The following is a 23,789-nucleotide window of genomic DNA, read 5'->3' on the forward strand; positions in this document are numbered from 1 at the left end:
GATATTGATTTAACCACTAGAGCAGGGGTACTCAATTAAAGTTCCAAGAGGTCCGGTCTCTACATTTCCTTCCCAGCAAAGGTCCGGATAGTATGTAGCTATCTTTTTTTTAATAGTTTTTATAACTTGCCATGTTGACAGCAGTAGTACTTTGTAAAAAAAGAAAAAAAAAAATCCTGATGAGGACACTGGGGGCCCAGAGACAGCTAGTGGGGTCTGAGAGATCTTTTCTACCAAAAGATTAAAATATTTAATCCAGACTTCATCAGTCGAGGGCACTTGGATATGAATATTAAAAGATAAGATCAACAGTTTGTTTTGAAGTTGAATGACAGCAGTCCGGTTTTGTTGAAATATTTTTACATTCAGAATCTATACCTATGTATGGGACATAGGAGGCCTTTTGACAGATTAAATACTGTGGGTTCAGGGGTGTCCCCTGAGAGAAAATGTATAAAAATGTAAAAGCCTGAATGGACCATTCAACAAACAAACAATTTACATAACAGTGAAGCATTAAATATCTGTTTGATTAATTTAAAGATAAATAGGCTTTCCATGCCATGATGACATCTCTGCTTAATTTTCACAAAATTAGAACAAAAAGCTGTTTATTATGAAAGGCTCATAACATGCTGATTAATGAAGCTAAATTTAAATGGAAAAAATGTAGTAGTCTTAAGTCGGCACGTTAACTTGTCCTGACACAAATCTGGCTTAGCTGAACCGGCTGAATCATATATCAGACAGATAAAGATAGTTTCACTTTAGTTAATTTTTGTTTTCTGTAGTGTGTTTAAGCGAAAGATGCCAGTATCTGTAGCGGTGTCTCCGCTACTGTTGTTAAAATAACCGCACCTGCAAATCGTAAGTACAGTAAATTAGGTTTTATGTGGCGCCTCGTGTCTGTAGCGGGGAGAGAGGCAACGCGCATGGAGCGGGAATAAAGTGAGTAGCGCTGAACGCTATTTATTCCCGCTCCGTGGGCGAATACACATATGCTTACATAATCACTTAGCCAGGTGTCAGATAACTAGCACAAAGCTTCAGAGCTCGGTCCAGATTTAATTGTCCTTCGGTCCGGATCTGGACCTGAGTCCGCCTATTGAGTACCCCTGCACCAGAGTCTTATGGATTACTTTTTTTTAGCTTTAAAATGTTGGCACCCATTCACTTGCATTTATGGACCAAAAGAACCGAGAAATTCTTCTAAAAATCTTAATTTGTGTTCAGCAGATGAAAGAAAGTCAAACACATCTGTGATGGCATGAGGGTGAGTAAATGATGAGAGAATTTTCATTTTTGGGTGAATTATCCCTTTAAGGGCTCTTATCAGATCTGGATGAATTTGTCAATAAGAAGAGAGGTTTGGAAACCTTTCTAGTAATTATTACAGTGAAAAAGTGAACAATGTCCCACAGGGACATTATATATAATGCTGAAATATAAACCAAAGCAAGATGTTTATTAATGCCTACTTTCGCTATTTCATAGCTTTTAAAGTCCTGCGTGGATTCTTTTTTCAGTGTAGTTACAGTTTTCAGTGTCAAAAGAATTTAAATCATTAGTTCTATACAGCAGTACCGCCGCTCTCTAAACACAGAGTACCAACCCCGGTCATGGAACACACGCTGTGTATGAAACTGCTCCCTATCCACTATATAGTACACTATTTCAGGTGTCCGCCATTTTGTAGGAGTGTCAGAATTCTGAGTGAGCCACTTGTTCCCTATTTTTGTTCACTAATTCTTACCCACAATGCAGTCTAATTTTGAGTGTACATTTGATGTACACTCGACAATGGTTAATTGCCCATAATCCACTGCGGGGAAGATGTACGAGCTGGGAGTTTACTACTTCCTTCACTCCTGCAATGTTTTATTTCATGCTGAATGTATTAAATTACTTTTTGACAAATCATTACTTGATTAAAATAACATAATAATATATAGAGAGGCTAAACATACAGATGCATTTTAAAATGTACTCTTTTTTTATTATTATTATTATTTTTATGTATATTTATATTTATACAGAATTTTGCCATTAAGCTGAAGAATTCTTTATTTACTAAATAATTCACTGAGGTGATATTATTTTAAGTCAGGAGACTGTACACAGTGGAAATGATAATTCTGTGGATGATTTAAATATTCAGTTATAACATGTAGGTTATGATAATTTGGTGGGATGATGGCGCTATGCGCCCAGACAAGCTACCCAGCTTAAAGATACTAAAGTATAACAAATAAATACAATAATTTACATTTGATAAAATTTGTTTACTCTTTATTTTAACATATATATTATTCATCATACGATCACCTCGCACCTGCACATCTCTCACCTCGCTGTGCACGTGCAAAAATGCTATCTGTTCACGCTAACAGCAGTGCAAAAGGTATTTACACTTAACTTGGATGTTTACATGGATTTATTCAGTTAATCAGCCCAAAGTAGCTGCGATAGTTGCCAGTGCGAGGGCGCAGGGTAAATACGTAAATACTGCTCATGACAGCCTATTGCTGCACTGATTAAAAAATGTACACTTAAAAACTGTAATAAGAGCCCAGTTACAGAATCATCCTGAAAATGACCATCACATTATACAGAAAAGCCCGCGTTAGCATTAGAGCCACAGCTTACCTCGACGTGCTGCCTTAAATTGGAACTTCAATTTTAATCTTGAAATATCAGCTTGTCTTGGTTTTAAATGAAGGCATTGCATGACGAAACTATTCTTTTTTCACTGTGCGGAGCGAAGAAAGTGTTTCACTTTGAAGAGCTTGATGCTGCAGCAGTGATGGACTCGGCTTGAGTGACAGTCTGTGACAGCGCATGCAGCTGTGTGAACTTCCACTGTCATAAATTCCCATTTAATAATCTCTCAATAAATTACACATTAATTCAAATGAGGAACGCCGCCCATTGTAAGTAAATTTTTTTCAATAGAAATGTACTTGAGTGAGAGTATAAAGTACCCACTTTTAAACCTACTCTAAAAGTAATTTTTCCCCATAAAAAGTTACTTAAGTAAATGTAACTGAGTAAATGTAGCACGTCACTACCCACCTCTGACCTGAAGAGCACACGAGTCGACACGTGAGTCGAAAGTGTCTTAGAAGCATCACAGAATTACATGGTTGCCTCAGCAATTGCGTTTTTTGTGTCACATTTGCTTTTTATGATATTTTAGGTTTAATGTATAGGTTAGGGAGGTAGGTTTTGTTGATTTAAAACTCCATAGAGCATTAACCTTAAAAAATATCATCTGTTTGGAGAAACTTTTACTCACTTTTAGCACCACACAGTGGACGTTTTACCTCGGATTCCGTAATGTGTGTAAGGAACTATGTAATATCAGATTTATAACATTACCCATGCCCAAATGTAAGAGTTAAGATATTTAAGATAAAAGATTGCAGTTATACTTACCACCTCTAGCTTATACATTGTCAAACATGTAACAAAAGTGTTTTTATGATCTTCGGCAAGTGTGAAGAATTCAGACAGTACTTTTTAGTGAGAACAAATGTAACAGTGTGTGGTATGAGGTCAGATGCTTTGGATAACAGTATCATTGATTGCGTTGGTGGTTTGGTTGCATTTGACATGACACATTTAGCCATTACATGGCACTGAAGAGCTCTTTTATGAACGTTTGAACTCCACACACAGTTTTTGGTGTGTGGATGTGGAGCACAACTGCTCATGAAGAGTCTGTCAAGCACATCACAAAACCCAACACAGCATTTTGTTAAGTTGAAACATCCTCTGCAGCAACTCTGTCACATAAGTTATTTGTTTATTTGTTCGTGTTTGTATGTCTCTGTTTTGTTTAGGTTTTGAGGTGATGATGGTTTGTTTAGTCTAGAACTTAGTGGATATTAAAGGAATATTTCACCCAAAAATCAGATTTCTGTCAAAAAAATCACAGTATATGGATTTGGAACGACATGAGGGTGAGTAAATAAAAACAGAATTTTCATTTTTGCTTGAGATATCCCTTTAAGGCTGAGGTTGGATGAGTGAATCGTAGATTGTTTGTCTTTTGATGTTGAAATGAAGCAACAGAGTTTTGCACAGTAAATGACAGTCGCCCCACAGCCGTAGCCTCATTCCAGCACTGTGTGTGTGTGTGTGTGTATGTGTATACCACCTGCTTATTATGATGGGGCACTTGTTTCCAGCATCATTCTGAGCAGTAATTGAAAGAAGTCTAAGAATAACATCCGCCTGGCCGTTGCAGCTGCTGCTAATACAAGCCTGGTTGTTTTCCCTGCCGCATTGAAGTTTGTCGCATGCGTTATGTGTCCCTGTCTGACAACAATAGACAACAAATACATACAAAATTAGCATTTTTTTTATTTATTTTTTTACCATTTTTAACCCTTTAAGCCAACCCTTTGGAACAGCCTCTGCATCGGAAACACTCCTATGATGCATTACAATTCTGGCTACACTGGCAGCTCACATGGTTTTGAAACAGTAGCATTGCAATGTGGCACACTGATGGTTGAACATTTTGCGTTTTGTATTGGGCCACTGCTAATAGAAAACTAATGTGGCACATAGCAATGGGGTTAAATATGGAACAAGACCACACACTGTGACTCAGATACATTATCACAACACATTTACAACATTTCCCATTTTTAGTCTCTAAATGTAATATTAATTGTACATACGCATTCTTAAATAAAAACACACTTCATCTGTTACAACGATCTTGTGATTTGAGTGGAAAAATCTCTCAAACAAAGCAGCTCTATGGTTCAGTTCCACAGCTGAGATGTAAACAACATTAACACAGTCTTGAAGGATTACATGTGTAAATTCAGCTATGTCTGTAGCACTATGTTTAATACTTAAGTTTAGGGGTTTGTTTAAATAACCCTAAGAATGCAACTGTAATAATGATGCTTGCCTGGAAAACTGACACTACAAATTTTAGGATAGTGCATGCAAAAAAATTAATGAATTCTGTCATCATTTACACACCCTCATGTGTTCTTAACCAGTATGATTTAGGGCTCTATTTCCGTGAGTGCCCAAAGCGCAGCCTTATGCGCTAAGACCATATGCAACGTCTTATCCAATTTTTGTGAGAGCGCTAATTCAGAGTGCAATTTTTGTGCCAGCGCAAGTGGGCGTGGTTGGGAGTATTTGCGCGAATCTGTGGGGTGTATTGTATGTAAATGAAGGGGTGCAAAAGCAGGACTGTTTGCAGCAACAAGTCTACACTCAGTTCCTGCATTTGCAGTTTGGAGATTCCACCAGCATGTGGTAAAACAATTTCATGTCTAAACTCTAAAAAATATAGTGGAAAATTAAATTATGTCCATGACGATCAATGTTGTAGACGTTTTATGAAACAAAAATTTATGAGATTTGTATGAAACTATCTTTAGGCCATGGTTTATTTTTCAGTTATTATAATGTTTATATTTACCATTGTATTAATGATCTCATTTGTATTGGTATTTTTCCACCTGTTATCGTAGAGTGATTTTTAAGTTACTGCAAAAAGGGCTAGTGGAAGGAGTTGGAGAGAGTAAAATGTCTGGATTTGGTATGATTTTTTTTTACCACTTCGTTATTTTGATGATATTTTCGTTTAATTTAAAGTGTTATTTGAATTTAGTAATAGGGCCCTTAGTCTCAGTCACCATTCCCTTTTCATTTTCCAATGAAGTTGTAAGGTGGCTAAGGCTAAAATTCTGCCTAACATCTCCTTTTGTGTTCTGTGGAAGAAAGAAAGTCATACAGGTTGTAACAACATGAAAGGGAGTAAATGATGACAGAATTTTCATTTATGGGTGTACTGTCTCTTTAAATCCTGTTTATGTTGCCTGTTTAAGAAGCCAGATTCGAAGGTAGCATCGCACTTTGCAGAAAAGGCAGCCTCATAATGCATTGTGATGAGTTGAATGAAAAAAATTCATCTAATATGGCGAACAAAGCAAGAGAAATATCAATTAGAAATACAGTTAATTCATATAATTCATACATTAAAAAGTATCATCCAAAAAAGTATCTATACAGATTTTTCAAGCTAATTAAAATGTACTTTTTTACTCAATATTTGCGAGAGGACTGCTATTTGTATGATGCACAGTGTCGCTTCCTATAAATCAGCCATTTATTTGGTTCCATTTCAGCTAGGATGCTACCTTAGAAGGCAGCTGCCTATGTAGGGTGTATACAGCAGGGTTATGAAACAGAGTGAGAAACGAGAAAAAATATCATATTTATTCAAAAGATTTGCCATATTTTTTCAATGGAGAGCTGCTCTGTAAATCTGTGACAATGGACAGAGCCTGGCTGCTCACAGAACGTTCCAGAACTGCAGAGATTCTGTGTTGTTTTGTTTTGGTGCAGTAGCTCATATCCCAGTGTGTGAAAAGCCTGTTTCAGAGGATACACACATATGAGGGTTCTGTTCCAGAGAATTCCATGAGAAGTGGCAAAACTTATCTCTTCTCTCTCTCTCTCTATCTCTCTCTCTCTCTCTCTCTCTCTCTCTCTAAAAATGTATCTCTAGAAATAGACATTTGTCTGCTTATTCTAAAATTTACTAGATGATGTGAATATTTGTTATTTAAATGAACACAGATTAACAATGTGGTAGCTTTTTTATTATGTTTTATAATTAAACACGCTGTTTAGTTTAGCTTTGTAACTAGATTTCTATATTTTCAGCATTTGAGTGGTGCATGCATGTGCAAACATCAATGCTAGGGTGTTGTGGGTGGTTGATAGGTCGTCGCTAGGGTGTTCTGGGTGGTTACTAGGTGGTTGCTTACTTGCTCAAGTGAAAAGAGCCCATCCTCTATGATATTCTGTTGCCTAGATATGACTCAGGTCCTTCCTTCATTGTAATTCAATGAGATTTCTCTGCCAGGCAAAAAGTCCAATCACTTAGAAAATGTAATAGCAATACCTCAACATCCTCACAACACCCTCAACAAGCTGCAGGATTTCATTTATGTCCGTAGCGCAAATAATGTTGTCTGAGTTAGGTGCCCAAGTTTTATATTATTACATTTAAAAACAAATTTAAACATTAAATTTAAATAAAATGTAATGTTTGTAGCTAGCTGCCTTAACAATACATCTGGTTAAATGGCACAATTTGAAGGTGACTCTGTTGCCCTTTAGAGTACTGAAATTTGTTAGTGCCAGAGCAATGCAAGAAAGTATGAAATGCACAACCGTACGCTTGAAATTCGCATCTGTATGTCTGGTCTTAATGTTATTATAGAGAGACCAGCCACTGTAGTTCTCACTTAATCAGTGGCGTGAAAATGCTGGATAAAAGATCAGTGTTCATATCAACGTTTCCTCGCTGCCGTCTCATTGGTGTGAGCACAGAAACAGCAAGACTGCTATGACTCATGACTGCACAGCCGAGCATCTCTTTGTCACACTGACATAAGCGCAGAACCTGTTAGCCCGACGGATTCTGAAGTTAATGTCCAGCCTGAAGCTGAAGTGAACATGTGCAGGACTTGCTAAAATTGCTGTGATAACCCTGAACACACATACAGTATAAGCAGTCACACACACACACACACACACGTGCGCGATACTACATGCATACACATTAGCGTTACATAAGCTAGGCAATGAATTTTAAATGTAATACACACACAAGCTCCAAAACCTACCTTGCTGTTTACTGCCTTCTTTGGCTGCATCCTAACCACCATGGAACCTCATAAGTGACTTACTTGGGCTGCTTTCAACCTGGTCTTATAGAATCACATTACTATACCTTCATTTTTACAAAATGATTTTCACGTGCCTCGTTTATACGTATCGTGACAGTTTCCTGTTGAAACGAACACTAAATGCATTACTACAACAACAACTTTTATTCACTTTCACACAAATCACAAGTAAAATGGCAGATTATTAGTTCATTGCCTCTTTTTTTGTCCCGTTCCTCTCAACATGCTAAATCTAAACAATTTTACTATAGTGCATGACTTGTAAGGCAAAACATTTTAACAATTGCATTATATAATCCACTACATTCACAAGCTTGTTTGAGTGCGTTCACATTGCGCGGTAGCCCAACAGATAGAGCGTTGCATTTGCAATTCAAATGACCAGGGTACGAGTCCTGAAAAGTGTCATAGAAGCACCACAAAATGACATGATTGCTTCAGCAATTGCGTTTTTCATCTCACATTTGCTATTTTTACACTTTGGGTTAGGTTTATGTTAAGGTTTAGGGTAGAGAGTTTTTAAACTCAATAGAGCATTAAAGAGTTAGTTCACCCTAAAATGAAAATTCTTTCATCGTTTATTTACCCTCATGCCATCCCAAATGTGTATCACTTTCTTTCTTCTGCAGAACATAAACGAAGATTTTTAGAACAATATTTCAGCTCTGTAGGTCCATACAATGCAAGTGAATGGTGGCCAGAACTCCAAAGCTCCAAAAAGGAGATAAAGTCAGCATAAAAGTAATCCATAAGACTCCAGTGATTTAATCAATGTATTCTGATGCAATCCAGTTGGTTTTGGGTGAGAACAGACCCATTCCACTGTACATCTTGACAGCAGTCTCCTTGGCGATCATGATTTCAAGCTAGATTACACTTCCTATAGTGCTATCTAGCACTCTGTGCATGCACCAAAAACTAGGAAGTGTAATCGAGCTTGAAATCATGATTGTGCCTAGAGACTGCAATGGCAAGATGTACAGTGTAAAAGGAGTTACATTTTGGTCTGTTATCACCCAAAACCAACTGGATTGCTTCAGAAGACATTGATTAAACCACTGGTGTCTCATGGATTACTTATATTATGACTTTATCTCCTTTTTGAGCCACAAAGGCATGATCACCATTCACTTGCATTGTATGGACCTACAGAGCTGAGGTATTCTTCTAAAAACATTTCGTTTGTGTTCATCAGAAGAAAGTCAGATGCATCTTAGATGGCATGAGGGTTAGTAAATTATAAGAGAATGTTCATGTTTGGTTGAACTATTCCTTTAACCTTAAAAACAGGAGAATATTTAATTAGTTTTAGTGCCACACAGTGGATATTTCACCTTGGAACTGCCGCGATACATGTAATGAACCACAAAATAGAATTTTGCAAAAATGTCGCCACTGTCACGTTTTTTTTTTTTTTTTTTTTTTATGAGATCAGGCTTTGAATTAAGTGAAGTTTTATATTTATAATCAACATTCTTGTTCGTAATTTATTTTTTCACTGAGTTCGATGCAGTGCATGCTGGGATTGTCTTCTACATGACGCATATATGCGTTGTTGTGTGAGGGGCTTTTCACACAATACATGTTCTTTGGGCTGTTTGCATTATTTTTTTTAGTTTTCCTATGTAAACATGCAGTAGACGGATGTTTTCACACTTGCGATGCTTCTAACTGAGTTTTTTTTTTTTCAGCATCTCTTGCCTTCAGTGCCATGTTTTTTTAAGATGTCATGCCAAGGATAAAATAGTTCAACTTTGAAAAGCGTGTTTCGAGACACTTGTGTTTTGTACCATTTTGTCTTGCTTGTTTTTGCCAGAATGCATCCTGTGTAAATGGCACCTTGGTCAAAACATGGTGTCTTAGAAGGCAATACCTACCTTTCGGAATAGCCTTTGCATCGGAGCGCGTCTATGATGCCTTAAAATGCTGCCTATGATACTGTCAGGTAGCACCCTATTGGCAATAAGTCTCTCTCTCGCTCTCTGTCTTTTTCCCTCTCTCTCATAGAGGACAAGGTGGTCTCTGTCTGTTACATGCATGTGCAACAGCAGGAGACATTGCAAGGTGAAGACACATCGGCTGTCATTGTGCTGAGTGAGAGAAAGAGAGAGAAAGACAGAGAGGGAGGGAGATTGGAGAGAGAGAATGAGGGGGGAGTGAGAGACACAGAGAGTGTGAGAGAGAGAAGCTGTGTTCTCTGGCTCTCCTGAATCGCTCACTCACACTCACTGTTGACGGATGAGCCGTCGGATGAGTCTGAGAACTCAGCAGCGCGTGTCAGGTTGAGGGGAGAGCGGAACATGAATGTAATGAGAACGTTCCCTCGCTTGCTTTCAGATACTGGCCAGAAGAAGACCCCGGAGAAGAAGGATGGAAGACGGATGTCGTTCCAGAGACCCAAGGGCACCATCGAATATTCCGTAAGTAGGAATATCAACCTCTTTCCTTGCTATTTCTGTATGTGTTGTTGTGTGTTTGGTAGGGTCTGAACATGCCAAGCCCTCCAAGGCATCCAAGGGTTGTTTACTTTGTGAGAATGCTTGCACGTGTGCCTGCTAAATTTTTTCCCAGAGTTGCACGAGGACTGTGTATGTGTCAGTCTATACGTCAAAACACATGCTTTTCAAGACAGAACGGCTTTATGAAGCTGAATGTTTACATCTGCGCAGAGAGCCTGTTTATTTTTTCGGTCTACGTACAATTGTCCACTACACTTATCAACATGCATTCCAGCAGAGTATTCAAGAATGACCTTCCTTCCACGTTTGCATTTCTATTGATTTGGCGTCTGTGAGGCTGTGAGAGAGATAGAGAGAGAGTGAGTGTGTGTGTGCTTCAACTGTCTGTCTTAACAGCTTGTTATGTTCTTGAAATGACCCTCAAATTCCAGCTGCGGGCAGAAAGCTTCTCGTCTCTTCCTAGTAACAGAGGAAGTGTGTGGGCTGAGCCGAGCTCTGGAGTTTTGCCTGAAAGTAGAGCAAGACAGAGAACCGCTGGTGGCAAGAGCTGTCATTTAGCTAGCTGATTGGCATTAGACTGATTTTGTAACTGGCATCAGGCAGCATTGGAATCAGATGCTGTTGTTGTCACACATGCTCTCTTCATCAAAGATATCGCCACTGCTGTTGTCATAGTCCTTTTTCCAGACATTTCTGGTTGCCTGCTTAAATCTGGGCAGGTGTCTGACCAAATGTCCCCCCCAAACACACACACACACTGAGGATCTGTTTCTGTCAGCCGAGGGTGACTGACAGGGCCTTTGTTTTCCTCTGTGGAGCATGAAAAGTGTGCAAGGCAACAGCAGGGCATTTGTCAAAGGGCATAAACAGGGTGTCGTGAGGCTGTGTGTGTGTGTGTATGGGGGGGGGGGGTGTTGGGTTGCCATCAGAAAGAATGTAGATATGGCTCTCATATCTCATTCTTCCAGCTTGCCTTGCTGTGTCCCATCTGGCATCAACAATCATGCCATGATCCAAATCACTGAGATCAAAAATTTTTTCCCCATTCTGATGGTTGTTGTGAACATTAACTGAAGCTCCTGACCTGTATCTGCATGATTTTATGCACTCCACTGCTGCCATACAATTGGCTGATTAGATAATTGCATGGATGATTGTTGGCGCCAGATGGGCTGGTTTGAATATTTCTGTAACTGCTGATCTCCTGGGATTTTCACGCACAACAGTCTCTAGAATTTGGCACTAGAATGGTGCCAAAAACCAAAAACATCCGATGAATGGCATTTCTGTGAATGGAAATGCCTTGTTGATGAGGGAGGTCAACAGAGAATGGCCAGACCAGTTCAAACTGGCAAAGTCTATGGTAACTCAGATAACCGCTCTGTACAATTGTGGTGAGAAGAATATAATCTCATAATGCTATTCTGAGATGCGGGTTGGCACTGTTTTGGCAGCACGAGGGGGACCTACACAATATTAGGCAAAATTTACTTTGCAATACTCTGTTTCAAATAAATTTTACTCACTCTTTGTTTGTACATTTTACCCAGGGAATCTTAATGCATACTACATAGTCTATTAAATTTTGCATATTATCACCTTGCATTACTGCCGTTAGACACAAGATTCAGAACTGCACACGTAGACTTAAACACTTACAGCACAAAACACCATGATGATAACAATCAACAAATAGTTTTTTTGGATCATGAACGGGTAATTTTGAGTAGAAATGAACTTCAGACTCACAAAACAAGAAGTTGCCAAATGTAACAATAAAAATGGTGTAAATGAACTTGCAATAGGGTTGCACTTTATACCGGTACTAACGAAATATCGCGATACCAAAAAATTAAAAATGGTACGATATCATCTTGTTGTTAATTTCGGTACCATTTTAAAGTATGCTGCCATTAGCAAAATGTAATGTAATGTGAGAGTTTTGAGAGGAAATCAAAGACCATTTGAAAAAAATAATAAAAAAGCCTCTATATGGCCAATTGTGATCATTGAACAGCAGAAGAATGTCATTTAATGAAATAATATACTGTACAGTCTAGGGATGTGCGCTACGACTAATTTGACTGTCGTTTAAACAGAAGTTTTATAACCGACTAGTCGACTAGTCTAAAGAGAAACCAACCTTCAGAAAACAGAAAAAAAAAAAGTGTGTTTATGCGACCCATTTAAAATACTTAATCTATTCCAAATCCGATGCTAAATTCCACTGAAAAGGGGCATTTATCTGCGACGTGCTTGCCTTGAATTATGATCATTGTACATTAAATATAGAACATGACACGCATTCACTGAATCAACATTAGCGAATATTTAATAGACATATTTATTGAAAACAATTGAATGAATAGTGCAGGATCAATGGAACAACCCTAAAAGCCTGTTCTAAATGGAAATGACCAAATAAAAGTTACTTAACATATTAAAACAGTCAGGACATTGTTGAAAATAATTAACAGGTAGACTAAGCCAAATCTATGAGAGAGAAATAAATGCGCTGAAAAGTTGCGCGTATTTCACAACGTGCAGTCGTGCATTATCCATTGATGATGGTTAATGCACCATCAGGGAACGGAGGTTACGCAAGTAACCATGACAACTTTCTGTATTTATAATTGCATGGCTAGATTGGTACTTTATTCAAAAGCAGCAAATCTCATCTTAAATATGAACAGCCCTTAACTTCCAAAAAGTTCAGACTATACATGACTTTAAAAGAGCTGAACTGTTAAATACTGTTAGGTTGAATTTGAAGAGGCTCAGGTGAGGATATGTGTAGTCCAGGCTCACCAGCTGCCCCTTGATCTCCTGCTGCCCTGCCAAAATTCACCTTTTTTCCTTGTCTTTTCTGTTCATCTGTGGTCATGAAAACAAAATAGTTTTTGTGGCATGATTTGTAGGTAACAGTAACTGGATCATCGTTTTGAACTGTTGTAGTAATACCATGGTATTTTTTGAAGTAATACCATGGTATACATTAATGTACCATGGTATTACCATCTGATACCATCACTAAAGTGTGTTTTTACGACATGTAAGGGAATTAATCAACTTCACAGTGGCTGGACATTCAAAAATAAATAAATTATATTATTGTGTTCTACAGTATACATGTTATGTGCTAAAAAGTTGCAGATGATGCAATGTTGACATAGATTTGTAAATAAGCCCCCATGTTAGCTTTTGGATTTTGGCGAGATCTTCTTTGAGAGTGAGGACCTTGTTATTTGTTTTTGTATGTAATTAAGAGGATGTTCACTTCATGTTGCAGTTTGACTTGCCTTTTAGACATGCAAAGAGATGCACCATCAGCCTCTGAGCCCAACTTTCTTCTGCTCTTAAACTTCAATACACACTCTGGGGAGGAAGTTTATTTGATTATATATAGTGGAGTCCAAAACTCCGAGACCACATGGAACATCATGGTTTTTTCATTTACCCCTGGAAATAAACAGAGTTTTAGGATTTTGATACAATTAAAACAAAGGAAAGTTATGACATAAAATGAAGAAGGAATATTTAAGATATTTAACTATTTCTAGGTCACTAATCAAAGTAGCAAATTTGTGTCATTGTTAACACTTCTGTACTAAAGGTTTGATTTTCTTGTTTCCATTGAAGCACATACGATGCACATTTTCAAATCATGCTGGATAACATAGATAATCAGGTTTTGCATGAACTTGTGGAGTCCATGCCAGCTTGAATGCATGCTGTCATTAAAGCAAAAGTTGAACATAGCAAATACTTATACATTCTGAAATTCATGTACGTTTTTCATTTAAACTTTTCACTCAAATTGTTATGCTGATTATTTAATTTGTAAGAAAAAAAATTGCTAGAAAATACTCAAAGAACGCAAAATAGAAGCATTTTCACTAGTGTATACTATGAAACTGAATGATTATCATATTCATATATCATGGTATTTACATGGCACTCCCAGGCCCTTCAAAGAAAACCATGGTATTTTTGTTTATAAATGTTGGCTTTTCTGTGTCCTATGAAAAAGAGAACATCAACATGTCTCCAAGACTGCTGTGCTAAAATTAGTTCTTTAAGTGATCATCGATGCAGTTAGCCAGCGTGTGCCATAAGGGTAGGAGTGACAGCGTCACTATGGCAACTTTCATGCCACGGCAGCCGTGATGTCCCACGCAGTATGGAATGCGCCTGATTTGACATTCTGCCTAATTGTACCGTTTGCTGGAATGTCGTTTCCAGATTGATTAACTATTTGTTTTTTACAAGGGTAAATTTCACAAATCCTATCAATAACATGTCCAGGTCATATTTCACTACAAAATCAAAAAATATATGAATAAACCTTGCACACCTGAAAGATTACTGGCAGGTGCGTTAGACAACAGCTATTATAAAGAAAAAAGAAAATATCCTGCACACTACCATAGCTTGCAAAAACAATCTAAATTACAACATTTCGGTTCTGCATCCTTCGTCAGGAATAAAAAAAAGTTTTTAAATACTTAAAGCGACACTGTAACTTTATACAAAAAATAACAAAATGTTATTAATGTGAGATTGCATCTTCCAAACCATGTCTTTACCCAAATACACTTTGATAAACCTATAATAATAATTTATATTTTAGAGCTGTCGGGACTGATTTCACAGGAAATTGCATACATATATGTACATATACATATATGCCATGAAAATGGATTTATCCATTTTCATGGCAGTTCTCATTACCGTAAAGGAAAAATGTATGCAAAAAACATACATTTGATTTTTTATTTTATTATATTTTATACATTTTATGTACTGTATTATTATTTTTTTATTATATTTAAATTTAGCAGATGCTTTTTTCCAGAGCAACTTACAAAATGGGATGTATCATCACAATTATATAAACAATGTTATTTAAATTATGAATATATTTATACATTATGATATACAGTATGTGTATTATGATATCATGTATATAAGTTGTATAAGTTGCCTTATTTATGCATTTAACTTATTGTTGAACATTATTCTCTTGTATCATGCAATAAGCCACTCGATGGCTTTCATGAAATGGCGGCAACAGCAGTAAGATAAAAGTCGCCAGTGTTCAACAAAAAGTAAAATTTATCATTAATAATAGTCACAATAAACAAATCTTCCTCCAAGAAATATCGTTTTTATATCAAGTTTGCGGTTGCCAAGCGATGTAGCAACTTTAGATTAATACAGAACACAATAATATTAGAGTCGTCCATTGATTAAGTGGATTCAATCGATTACATGCTATGCTGATTAATTGCAGTTAATCGCATATACAAATATTTGCAGAGAAATGCCTCCAAATAACAATAGTTCAATATATAATGATTAAATGATTATAAATAATTCTATTTAAATAATTTTATATATAATCAATAAATAAACAATTGACTCTTATGAGCCTGTTTTTTTAAATAAAATGACCAAAAAGACTAACAAATGAGTAACAATAAATGTGTTAACATTTTGATAATAATAAATAATAAATAAATAATAAAAAATATTTTAGATAATTAAAATATAAATTACTTTTTTGTGGCAGACGAGTAAAGCTTTGATAAGACTTAGAATTTGCATTCTAATAAGCTTTAGAATGCAATATATTGTTATTTTTCATATCATTGTCCATAAGCCTATCATTGGCCTACAGTCCCGAACAATCAATTTTGCAATTGAATTCAACAATCTGCCCATGATATATTTATAATAAGGGCTTTTCTAAGGACACATCTTTGTACACATAGATTTTGGATCGTCTCACTTTGGTTGCACTGCGTCATAAACAAAGCATTCTTAGGTCACTGTGTCAAGTTAAACGTAGTTTTATACTTAGAAAAACACGTCTCGAGATCCCTGCATTCGGAATTGCGCTTCATCCAGCTGTTTTTGAACGAAATAATGCACTCTCATCTTGTGCTATCGCTAGTGTCAAGCAAGCCTGAGTGGTTTTGTTGTCTGTATAACTGTGCGTTGCCTATACAGCTGGAGTTTCGCTTACTGCCCCCTGCTGAAAACAGGCAGTACTTCAAGCTTGAAGTGCTCTGATGGTAGGAATATTCCTTGTTACTTATTATAAATCATTTTTTAAAGCATTATTTTTTACATTTACATTTATGCATTTGGCAGATGCTTTTATCCAATCCCCCCGGAGCACCCTGGAGTTAAGTGCCTTGCTCAAGTACACAGTGGTGGTGGCTGTGAGGATCGAACCGGCAACCTTCTGCTTACATTTTATAAATATATAATTAACCACACTAAATTAACGTGTTAAATCGACAACCTTAATTAATTTAGAATATGAATTAATATAGAATTCACGCGCACAGGTGTTCATCAACATTTTACATCGGTTTTGAGCGTGGCTCTTCCAGTCAGAATGTAGTGAGAACTATCTGTTTTATTAAAAAGCAATAAGCAACTGAAGACTGTGTGTTACAATGATTTTACCATGGGTAGGAGGGTTGTAGGCACTCTGCTTTGCAGAACAAATCACTGTAAATGTCTTTATTTATACTTACTGGGCACAAAGCCTTAATTTAGTTAACCTAAAATACGTTTTTATTCTGCTACGGTTTCGTTTGGTGATATTTCTCTTGTTTGCGCACATGCCTGAAATTCTTGATCTAGGAGATCTCGGCTAGTCAAAGAGCATTGATGATTGGTTAACTAATTGTGGGTGTGTTTTGTACGTGACATTCTTTGTTTACAATCACATGTGCTAGCTGAGGAGATCGAAGCTAGCTATGTTAAAAATGTATAACATTGATACCGTCTCTTCAAGGTTGTTTTATATGAAGTGCAACACAAACTTCACAAATACTACATGGTCTTGACAAATGCGTGGAGTGAGATTTTGGTGTTTATGGATTCAGATCAGGTAATGTGGAAAGGGCTCCATGGACCGTGACAAGTTCAATAAAGCAAATAAGTGATACAGCGCTACAAGCGGTGATCCACGGAGAGAATGTCTGCAGTATTGGCATTACTTCCATGTCTGGAACAGTATGTTAAACACCGGGAGTCGACAACCTTCAGTGACGTCACCCTCAACAAACAAATGTTAAAACAATACTGCACATTAATGCAGGCTTTTTAGGGATAGTTCACCCAAAAATGAAAATTATCTGATCATTTACTTACCCTCATGCCATCCCAGATGCGTATCGGTTTCTTTCTTCTGCAGAACACAAAGATTTTTAGAAGAATGTTTCAGCTCTGTTGGTCCTTTCAATGCAAGTGAATGGTGGCCAAAATTTTGAAGGTCCAAAAAGCACATAAAGGCAGCAAAAAGTAATCCATACGACTCTAGTGGTTAATTCAACATCTTCAGAAGTGATAAGATAGGTGTGGGTGAGAAAAAATATTTAAGTCCTTTTTTACTATAAATGTCCACGTTCACATTCTTCTTCTTTAGTTTTTGGCGATTCACATTCTTTGTGCTTATCGCCACCTACTGGGCAGGGATGAGAATTTATAGTAAAAAAGAACTTGAATATTGATCTGTTTCTCACCCACACCTATCATATCGCTTCTGAAGAAATGGATTTAACCACTGGATTTGTATGTATTACTTTTATGTTGCCTTTACGTGCTTTTTGGACCTTCAAAGTTCTGGCCACCATTCTCTTGCATTGTATGGACCTACAGAGCTGAGATATTCTTCTAAAAATCTTTGTTTGTGCTCAGCAGAAGAAAGAAAGTCATACACATCTAGGATGGCACGAAGGTGAGAAAATGATAAAAGAATTTAAATTTTTGGCTGAACTATCCCTTTAACGCACAGCCTCTTGTGGCTTATTGCTTTAAAATTTAGGACTGGGGTGATGTTTTCCATTACGTGTATATTTTCTTGTTAAGCAGATTAGCTTCACAGTCTAACTCTGCTTTTTGCTTTCTTACAAGGAATAATAGTCTCTTTACATTATATATTAATGATGCTTCTGCTGTTGAGATTGATTTTATGTCATTCTTACAACATAAAACTCATTATTTGCTGTACTGAATGATTTTTTTATGCAGTAGGATAAAAGCTCTGACTGTATCCTTCTTTTTGAACTCAGGGAACAAGATTACATTTGACTTGATCAGTTCACAGCTTCTCAGAAGAAACCTTTAGACTCCCATGTCTAGAAAATTTTGCATTTGTCTAGACTGTTCTGATGACTCTATGCTGCGTGTGTCTTTTTCCAAGCACTAGCGACTGGCAACGGCTGCCATCTCAGCAAGTATATTTAGGTGGTATTTTTATCCACGACTCCCTTTAGAAACAGGATGACAGACCTCAGCATGACTTCCTGTTACATCGGAGATTGAATTGTGAGAAAAGTAAATATGAGCATGAAAGACTGAATGTGGTATGGGAATCTTTAGAGAGTCACCTCTCTTCCCTCAATAATTAGTTAGTTCAGCCACTCAATCACATGTTGTTCAAAACCAGAATGTCTTTGTCTTCCATACGCAAAAAGAAACATTTTGAAGAATGTTTGCACAATGAAAGTGAATGAATATTCTGCTAAACATTAATTGTAATATTTCTCCCTTAATTTCGAGTCAGGCTTGACGAACATAATAACTTGCGGATAAATGATTGAATCAGATGATAATGCAGTAACCGCTCCTACTCACTTTCAAACTGTTAACTCATTTATTATTACTCATTTGATAGTCTTTTTGGCCGTTTTATTTTAAAAAACAGGCTCACAATAGTCAATTGTTTATGAATTGAACTACACTACTTATGCTGTATGTCTGTTGTTGCTTGCAACCAGCAAGAACAACTCAATAGAAAGACGTTTATCCTATTTGTCTTAGGATATCTTGCGCCACCCATTCTTCATCCCACATCCCATTAAATTCAACCTGCAAGCTCAGAACTAAAACTTCATTTTATTTTGTATTGGTGCTGTAGTATCAGTTGCGGTACAGGAAACATTATTAGAGGTATTTTAGTACAGTGTTCTGTCCACATTGGTGGAAGAATGCAAATGTTCAAGAAATGCTAACAGAACCGAACGGTAAAAAAATAATGGAACCGGTACTGAATAAGCGCCTGTCTACCTGGCTACCTCTCCAATTTCATATCTAATAAAAGTAAACAAAAAATATAACTCATATATAACTCACATCATATATTCACCATCTAACAAGTAGAGACATTAGCGTCCATTGAAGCCAGGTTTTATTTGTTCTGAAATGAAGCGTCAAGAAGCTACAAATAAATTGCCAGCGGAAGAGCGTTTCAAATGCATCTCAAAGGGATTCAGTGTTCTGAGCCAGACAAGTGGGATGAAAGGACGGCACTAGTGCAGGGTCATTGAGAATATTGACTACTGACGTTCCTATCTAAAGAAAACCCGAAAACTTCTGTGCTGATTCATGGGATGGGATGGGATGGGATGGGATGGGATGGGATGGGATGGGATGGGGGGGTTTGTACTCTAAGATAAACAAAACTCACAGAAGTCTGTTTCAGCATACAAATGGCATTGGATATAACAATTCCTTTTCTTGTATGTTGTTCTAAAAACTTTATAAACAAACACATGATTATTGTATGTTTTGGGTATTGTTCTCTTTGGGTGCTTTCGCACTAGAACTTTCAGTGCGGACCTGAGTTCATTTTACATCCGAGTTTGGTTCATTTGGTTGATGAAAACGTGGTTTTTCAAACAGTGTGAAAACTGCATTAAAGTCTGTGTCTCCTCACATGAGAGACTCATGATAAAGTAGACAATCTCAGAAGCATGTAGAATCATTTACATTAAGACATTATTTACACTGTAATTACCTTAGAGTCATCTGATAGTCCTGAAGTCAGATGTTTAGAAGATCTTTTGTGGCCGCCAGCAATGTGATGTTATGGAAGAAGATTTAAAGTCAGTGTTCTGTAGAATTGATCATATAGCAATACGTTCCACACAACATGTGAAAAGGGGAAGAATATATTCACACCATGCAACGTTTCTTTTGCTGTTAGTTTGTTTTTCTGACTTCAGTGTTTTAGGTAACACTTTACAATAAGGTTCCATTTGATAACATTAGTTAGCAACATTAGTTAATATGAACTAACAATGAACAATACTTTTACAGCATTTATTAATCTTGGTTAATGATAACTTTTAACATGAAGTAATAATTTTTTTTTTTTATTAAATCAAAAATTGTATATGTTAACATTAGTTGATGCTCTATGAAATAACATGAATTAACAATGAACAATTGTATTTTATTAACTAGCATTAAAACGTAATAAATGCTGAAAAAATATATTGTTCATTGTTAGTTTATAATACTGTAGTTAGTGCATTAACTAATGGAACCTTATTGTAAAGTGTTTTTTTATTGCAAATTTAGGACAGGAAGTAGGACTTATTTTTATATAGTTAAGAGTGCAACAGTGCCCACCCACTTTTTCAACCATCTGGGTTCTGAAAGTGTTTTCGCCTTTCATTTCTTACATAGACTTTTTATAAAATCCTTCATAAAAGAGATGTAAGCCATGAACCAAACCAACCAGTTCTGAGATAAATCACAACATCACAAACTTTGTTTTGAGGCAAAAAAGTATTTGAAAATCGGACATAAAGACAAAGGTACAAGGCTACTTACCGTCTTTCATGAGGGCACAAACTACAATCCCATGAAGCATTGTGAATGATGTCATTAAATAAAAAACAATGGTAATATATAAAACTGCTGATTTTAGGTTGTTGATTATAAGTATAAAAAAAAATAAAAAATTCATCCAGTTTGGAATGCCCAATTCCCAATGTGCTTTTAAGTCCTCATGGTGAATGGGATTTTTACTTACGGAACCAGACTGTTGCGCACTATAGCCTTGAGCCAGGTAGCAGGTGGTATTAGGGGGAGGGATATTCTCATTCTAGGGAACATTTGATTGGACAAAAACCTGTGCAGTGCAGGATGAGTCATCAGTATTTTTTATTTGTTTTCTCAAAAGAGAAAGACTGTACATTTTTCATCTGTTTATTTGCTAAAAGTGATCTATAAACATTTTAGAGTACACTAGCATATAGATGGCTTCAAAATTAACAGACAAATTGAAAACAAGCTACAAACTTCAATTTTGATTTCATGAGGATTGTAACCCAACCAAGAGGAACACAAAGAGAATGACCACTTCTCATGTTTGTTTACTCTATGTGTTTTTTGTTTGTGTGTTGTGTAGGTGGAATCACGGGACACTCTGAACAACATCGCGCTGAAGTTTGACACCACGCCCAATGAGCTCGTTCAACTCAACAAACTCTTCTCCAGAAACGTTGTCCCTGGTCAGGTGTGTTGCCCTTCCTCTACCTCATTCTCTCTCTCTCACTTACATACAACTTTTTATGCAGTTTTTTTTTTTTTTTTTATTATTGCAGATTATTCGCAAAATCTGTGTACAACATTTTACTGGACAAAATTATTTAGTGCAAGATGAGTCATCAATATTTTCAGCCTGTTTTCCCAGAAGAGAAAGACTGTTGGTGGAATTCACCAAGAATAAATTGTGCCCAGTAAAAGCGGCATTTATTTGCACATGCTGTCTACACCGGTTTAGCGGGCAATTAAATAAAGTAATTATACAGATCAGGCAATGGCGCAAACGCGCTAAAACAATTTGTGCTGAACAGTTTGCTTGCCGCAATTTCGATCTTGCAAGCCGGTTCTGAACACTATACCGATGCAGCAGACCACAGTGATCAGACACACTTTGTCGGGACTGTATAGCTTCACTCCACTACTGTGATCGAGATACCTGAACCATCTTTCTAACAAGCCGAAATTGCACTCGACTACACTGGGCATCTGAATATATTCCAGCTTATAACACTCTTCTCCATCAATTGATCATTATTTCATGGACTAATACTGCCATAATCACTAGAAAATGTACATAAAAATCCCGGTAACACTTTACAATAAAGTTCCATTCGTTAACATTAGTTAATGCATTAGGTTTCATGAACAAACCATAAACAATATATTTGTTACATAATTTATTAATCTTTGTTAATGTTAGTTAATAAAAATACAATTGTTCATTGTTAGTTCATGTTAGATCATTATGCATTAAATAATGTTAACTAATAAAACTTTTGATTTTGAAGTATATGTTGAAATTAACATTAACCAAGATTAATAAATGCAATATTATATTGTTCAATTATTGTTCATTGTTATTTTATGTTAACTAATGTTAGCAAATGGAAGCTTATTGCAAAGTGTTACCAACATCTCTTTTTAATAATATTCAAAATTAGTTGCGCAATGTTTATTGCTCCGGGCATATAGCACAGAGTTTTGTGAATAAAGCACAATCTTAAATGAGCTTAATTTACATATGACAGTGACTTACTGTAATTGAAGTACTCAAGATGCAGTGCAATTTCAGCACTGATTGCGCCTGCTTAAACTAGATTGCAGGTAGTTAGTGAATAAGATGCAGGTTTTTACGCTAAAATGCCACACGTAAAAGTGGCACTACTGTTCAGTGAATCAGTGAATACGCCCCTGAAAATTTTAAATGCATATATCTGCTTAAAGAGAATTTCAACAGCCTTTAGGAGTGCCCTAGCATTTAGGTTAGCCCCTAAAGCTAACAGACATGAACTGAAAGCCACAAAGCACCAATGCTGATTTAAATTTTCTCAGCAAAATTCCATTAGAGCACTTCACACCCTCACCACTTGATCTCTGCCAAGCATCAGACAAAGAATCAATCTCTTAGTGTTTAATGTAGTGCAGCAACATATCAATTATTGACCGATATTACATTAATTACAGAATATCATCCCAATCTCTCAGATAGATGGAGTGATTAATGACTGCTCTATTCAAGTCAAAGCATGAGCGCTTACGAAATATCCCTTGCGAAACAGCTCCAGCATTGCCTCATCTCCTCACAAATACATGTTAAGTTAAGCAGAGCACGCTGATGTTCATGTGGCACTGAGCGCTGTAATGAGAGGGTAATAGATAGAGTCATATGCTGGAGATGGGTGGCCACTGCATGACACAGTACAGCTGGAGGGCTGTCAGCGTGGTCACGTGACCAAACTCTGCGGCTTCTGTCATTAGCATAATCTTCCCCAGTGCTTCGGACCACTGAACAGCCCCTCCACACTTACTCCGCTGCCTCCAAACTAACACGAATGGAGCCCTGTCAAGTGCATAGAGAGCAGATATGCAATGAGAGACATCATGTTTTCTTCCCTGTACTTTATGACAAACCCTTTCACATGGGAATGTTTAGAAAATATACTTAAATAAGTGTGTGTATGCATGTGTGTGTGTGTGTGTGTGTGTGTGTGTATATGAGTATGTTTGTGTACTTAAGGTAAGAGAGTGTGTGTGAAACTTCCCTGGATTACATTTTTATTTTTTATTTTGTTAAAAAAAAATGTGAAGAAAGATCAACATAAATGATGACGAAAGCCCAATATTGAAGGCCACTGATCAATATTTACTGAGTAATCCATTCATTTGTATCCACCTTATTTTTCAGCTAAACTAGGGCACCGCCATTATCAACGTTGAATGTGGACCACTTTCAGCTATTTTA

General features: G+C 36.8%; 1 protein-coding gene across 4 annotated transcripts in view; it reads left to right on the forward strand.

The window, feature by feature from the left end:
- LOC127454461 (oxidation resistance protein 1-like) overlaps window positions 1-23,789 on the forward strand; it is a 240,049-nt gene that overhangs the window by 152,051 nt on the left and 64,209 nt on the right. For all 4 annotated transcript variants that reach the window (XM_051721687.1, XM_051721688.1, XM_051721686.1 and 1 more), the window contains 2 exons: window positions 10,071-10,153; window positions 21,411-21,518. In XM_051721687.1, the coding sequence (XP_051577647.1) occupies window positions 10,071-10,153; window positions 21,411-21,518 (191 nt within the window). The remainder of the gene's footprint in view (window positions 1-10,070; window positions 10,154-21,410; window positions 21,519-23,789) is intronic.

The sequence above is a fragment of the Myxocyprinus asiaticus genome, chromosome 16 (genome assembly GCF_019703515.2).
Source record: "Myxocyprinus asiaticus isolate MX2 ecotype Aquarium Trade chromosome 16, UBuf_Myxa_2, whole genome shotgun sequence".
NCBI classification, from domain to species: domain Eukaryota; kingdom Metazoa; phylum Chordata; class Actinopteri; order Cypriniformes; family Catostomidae; genus Myxocyprinus; species Myxocyprinus asiaticus.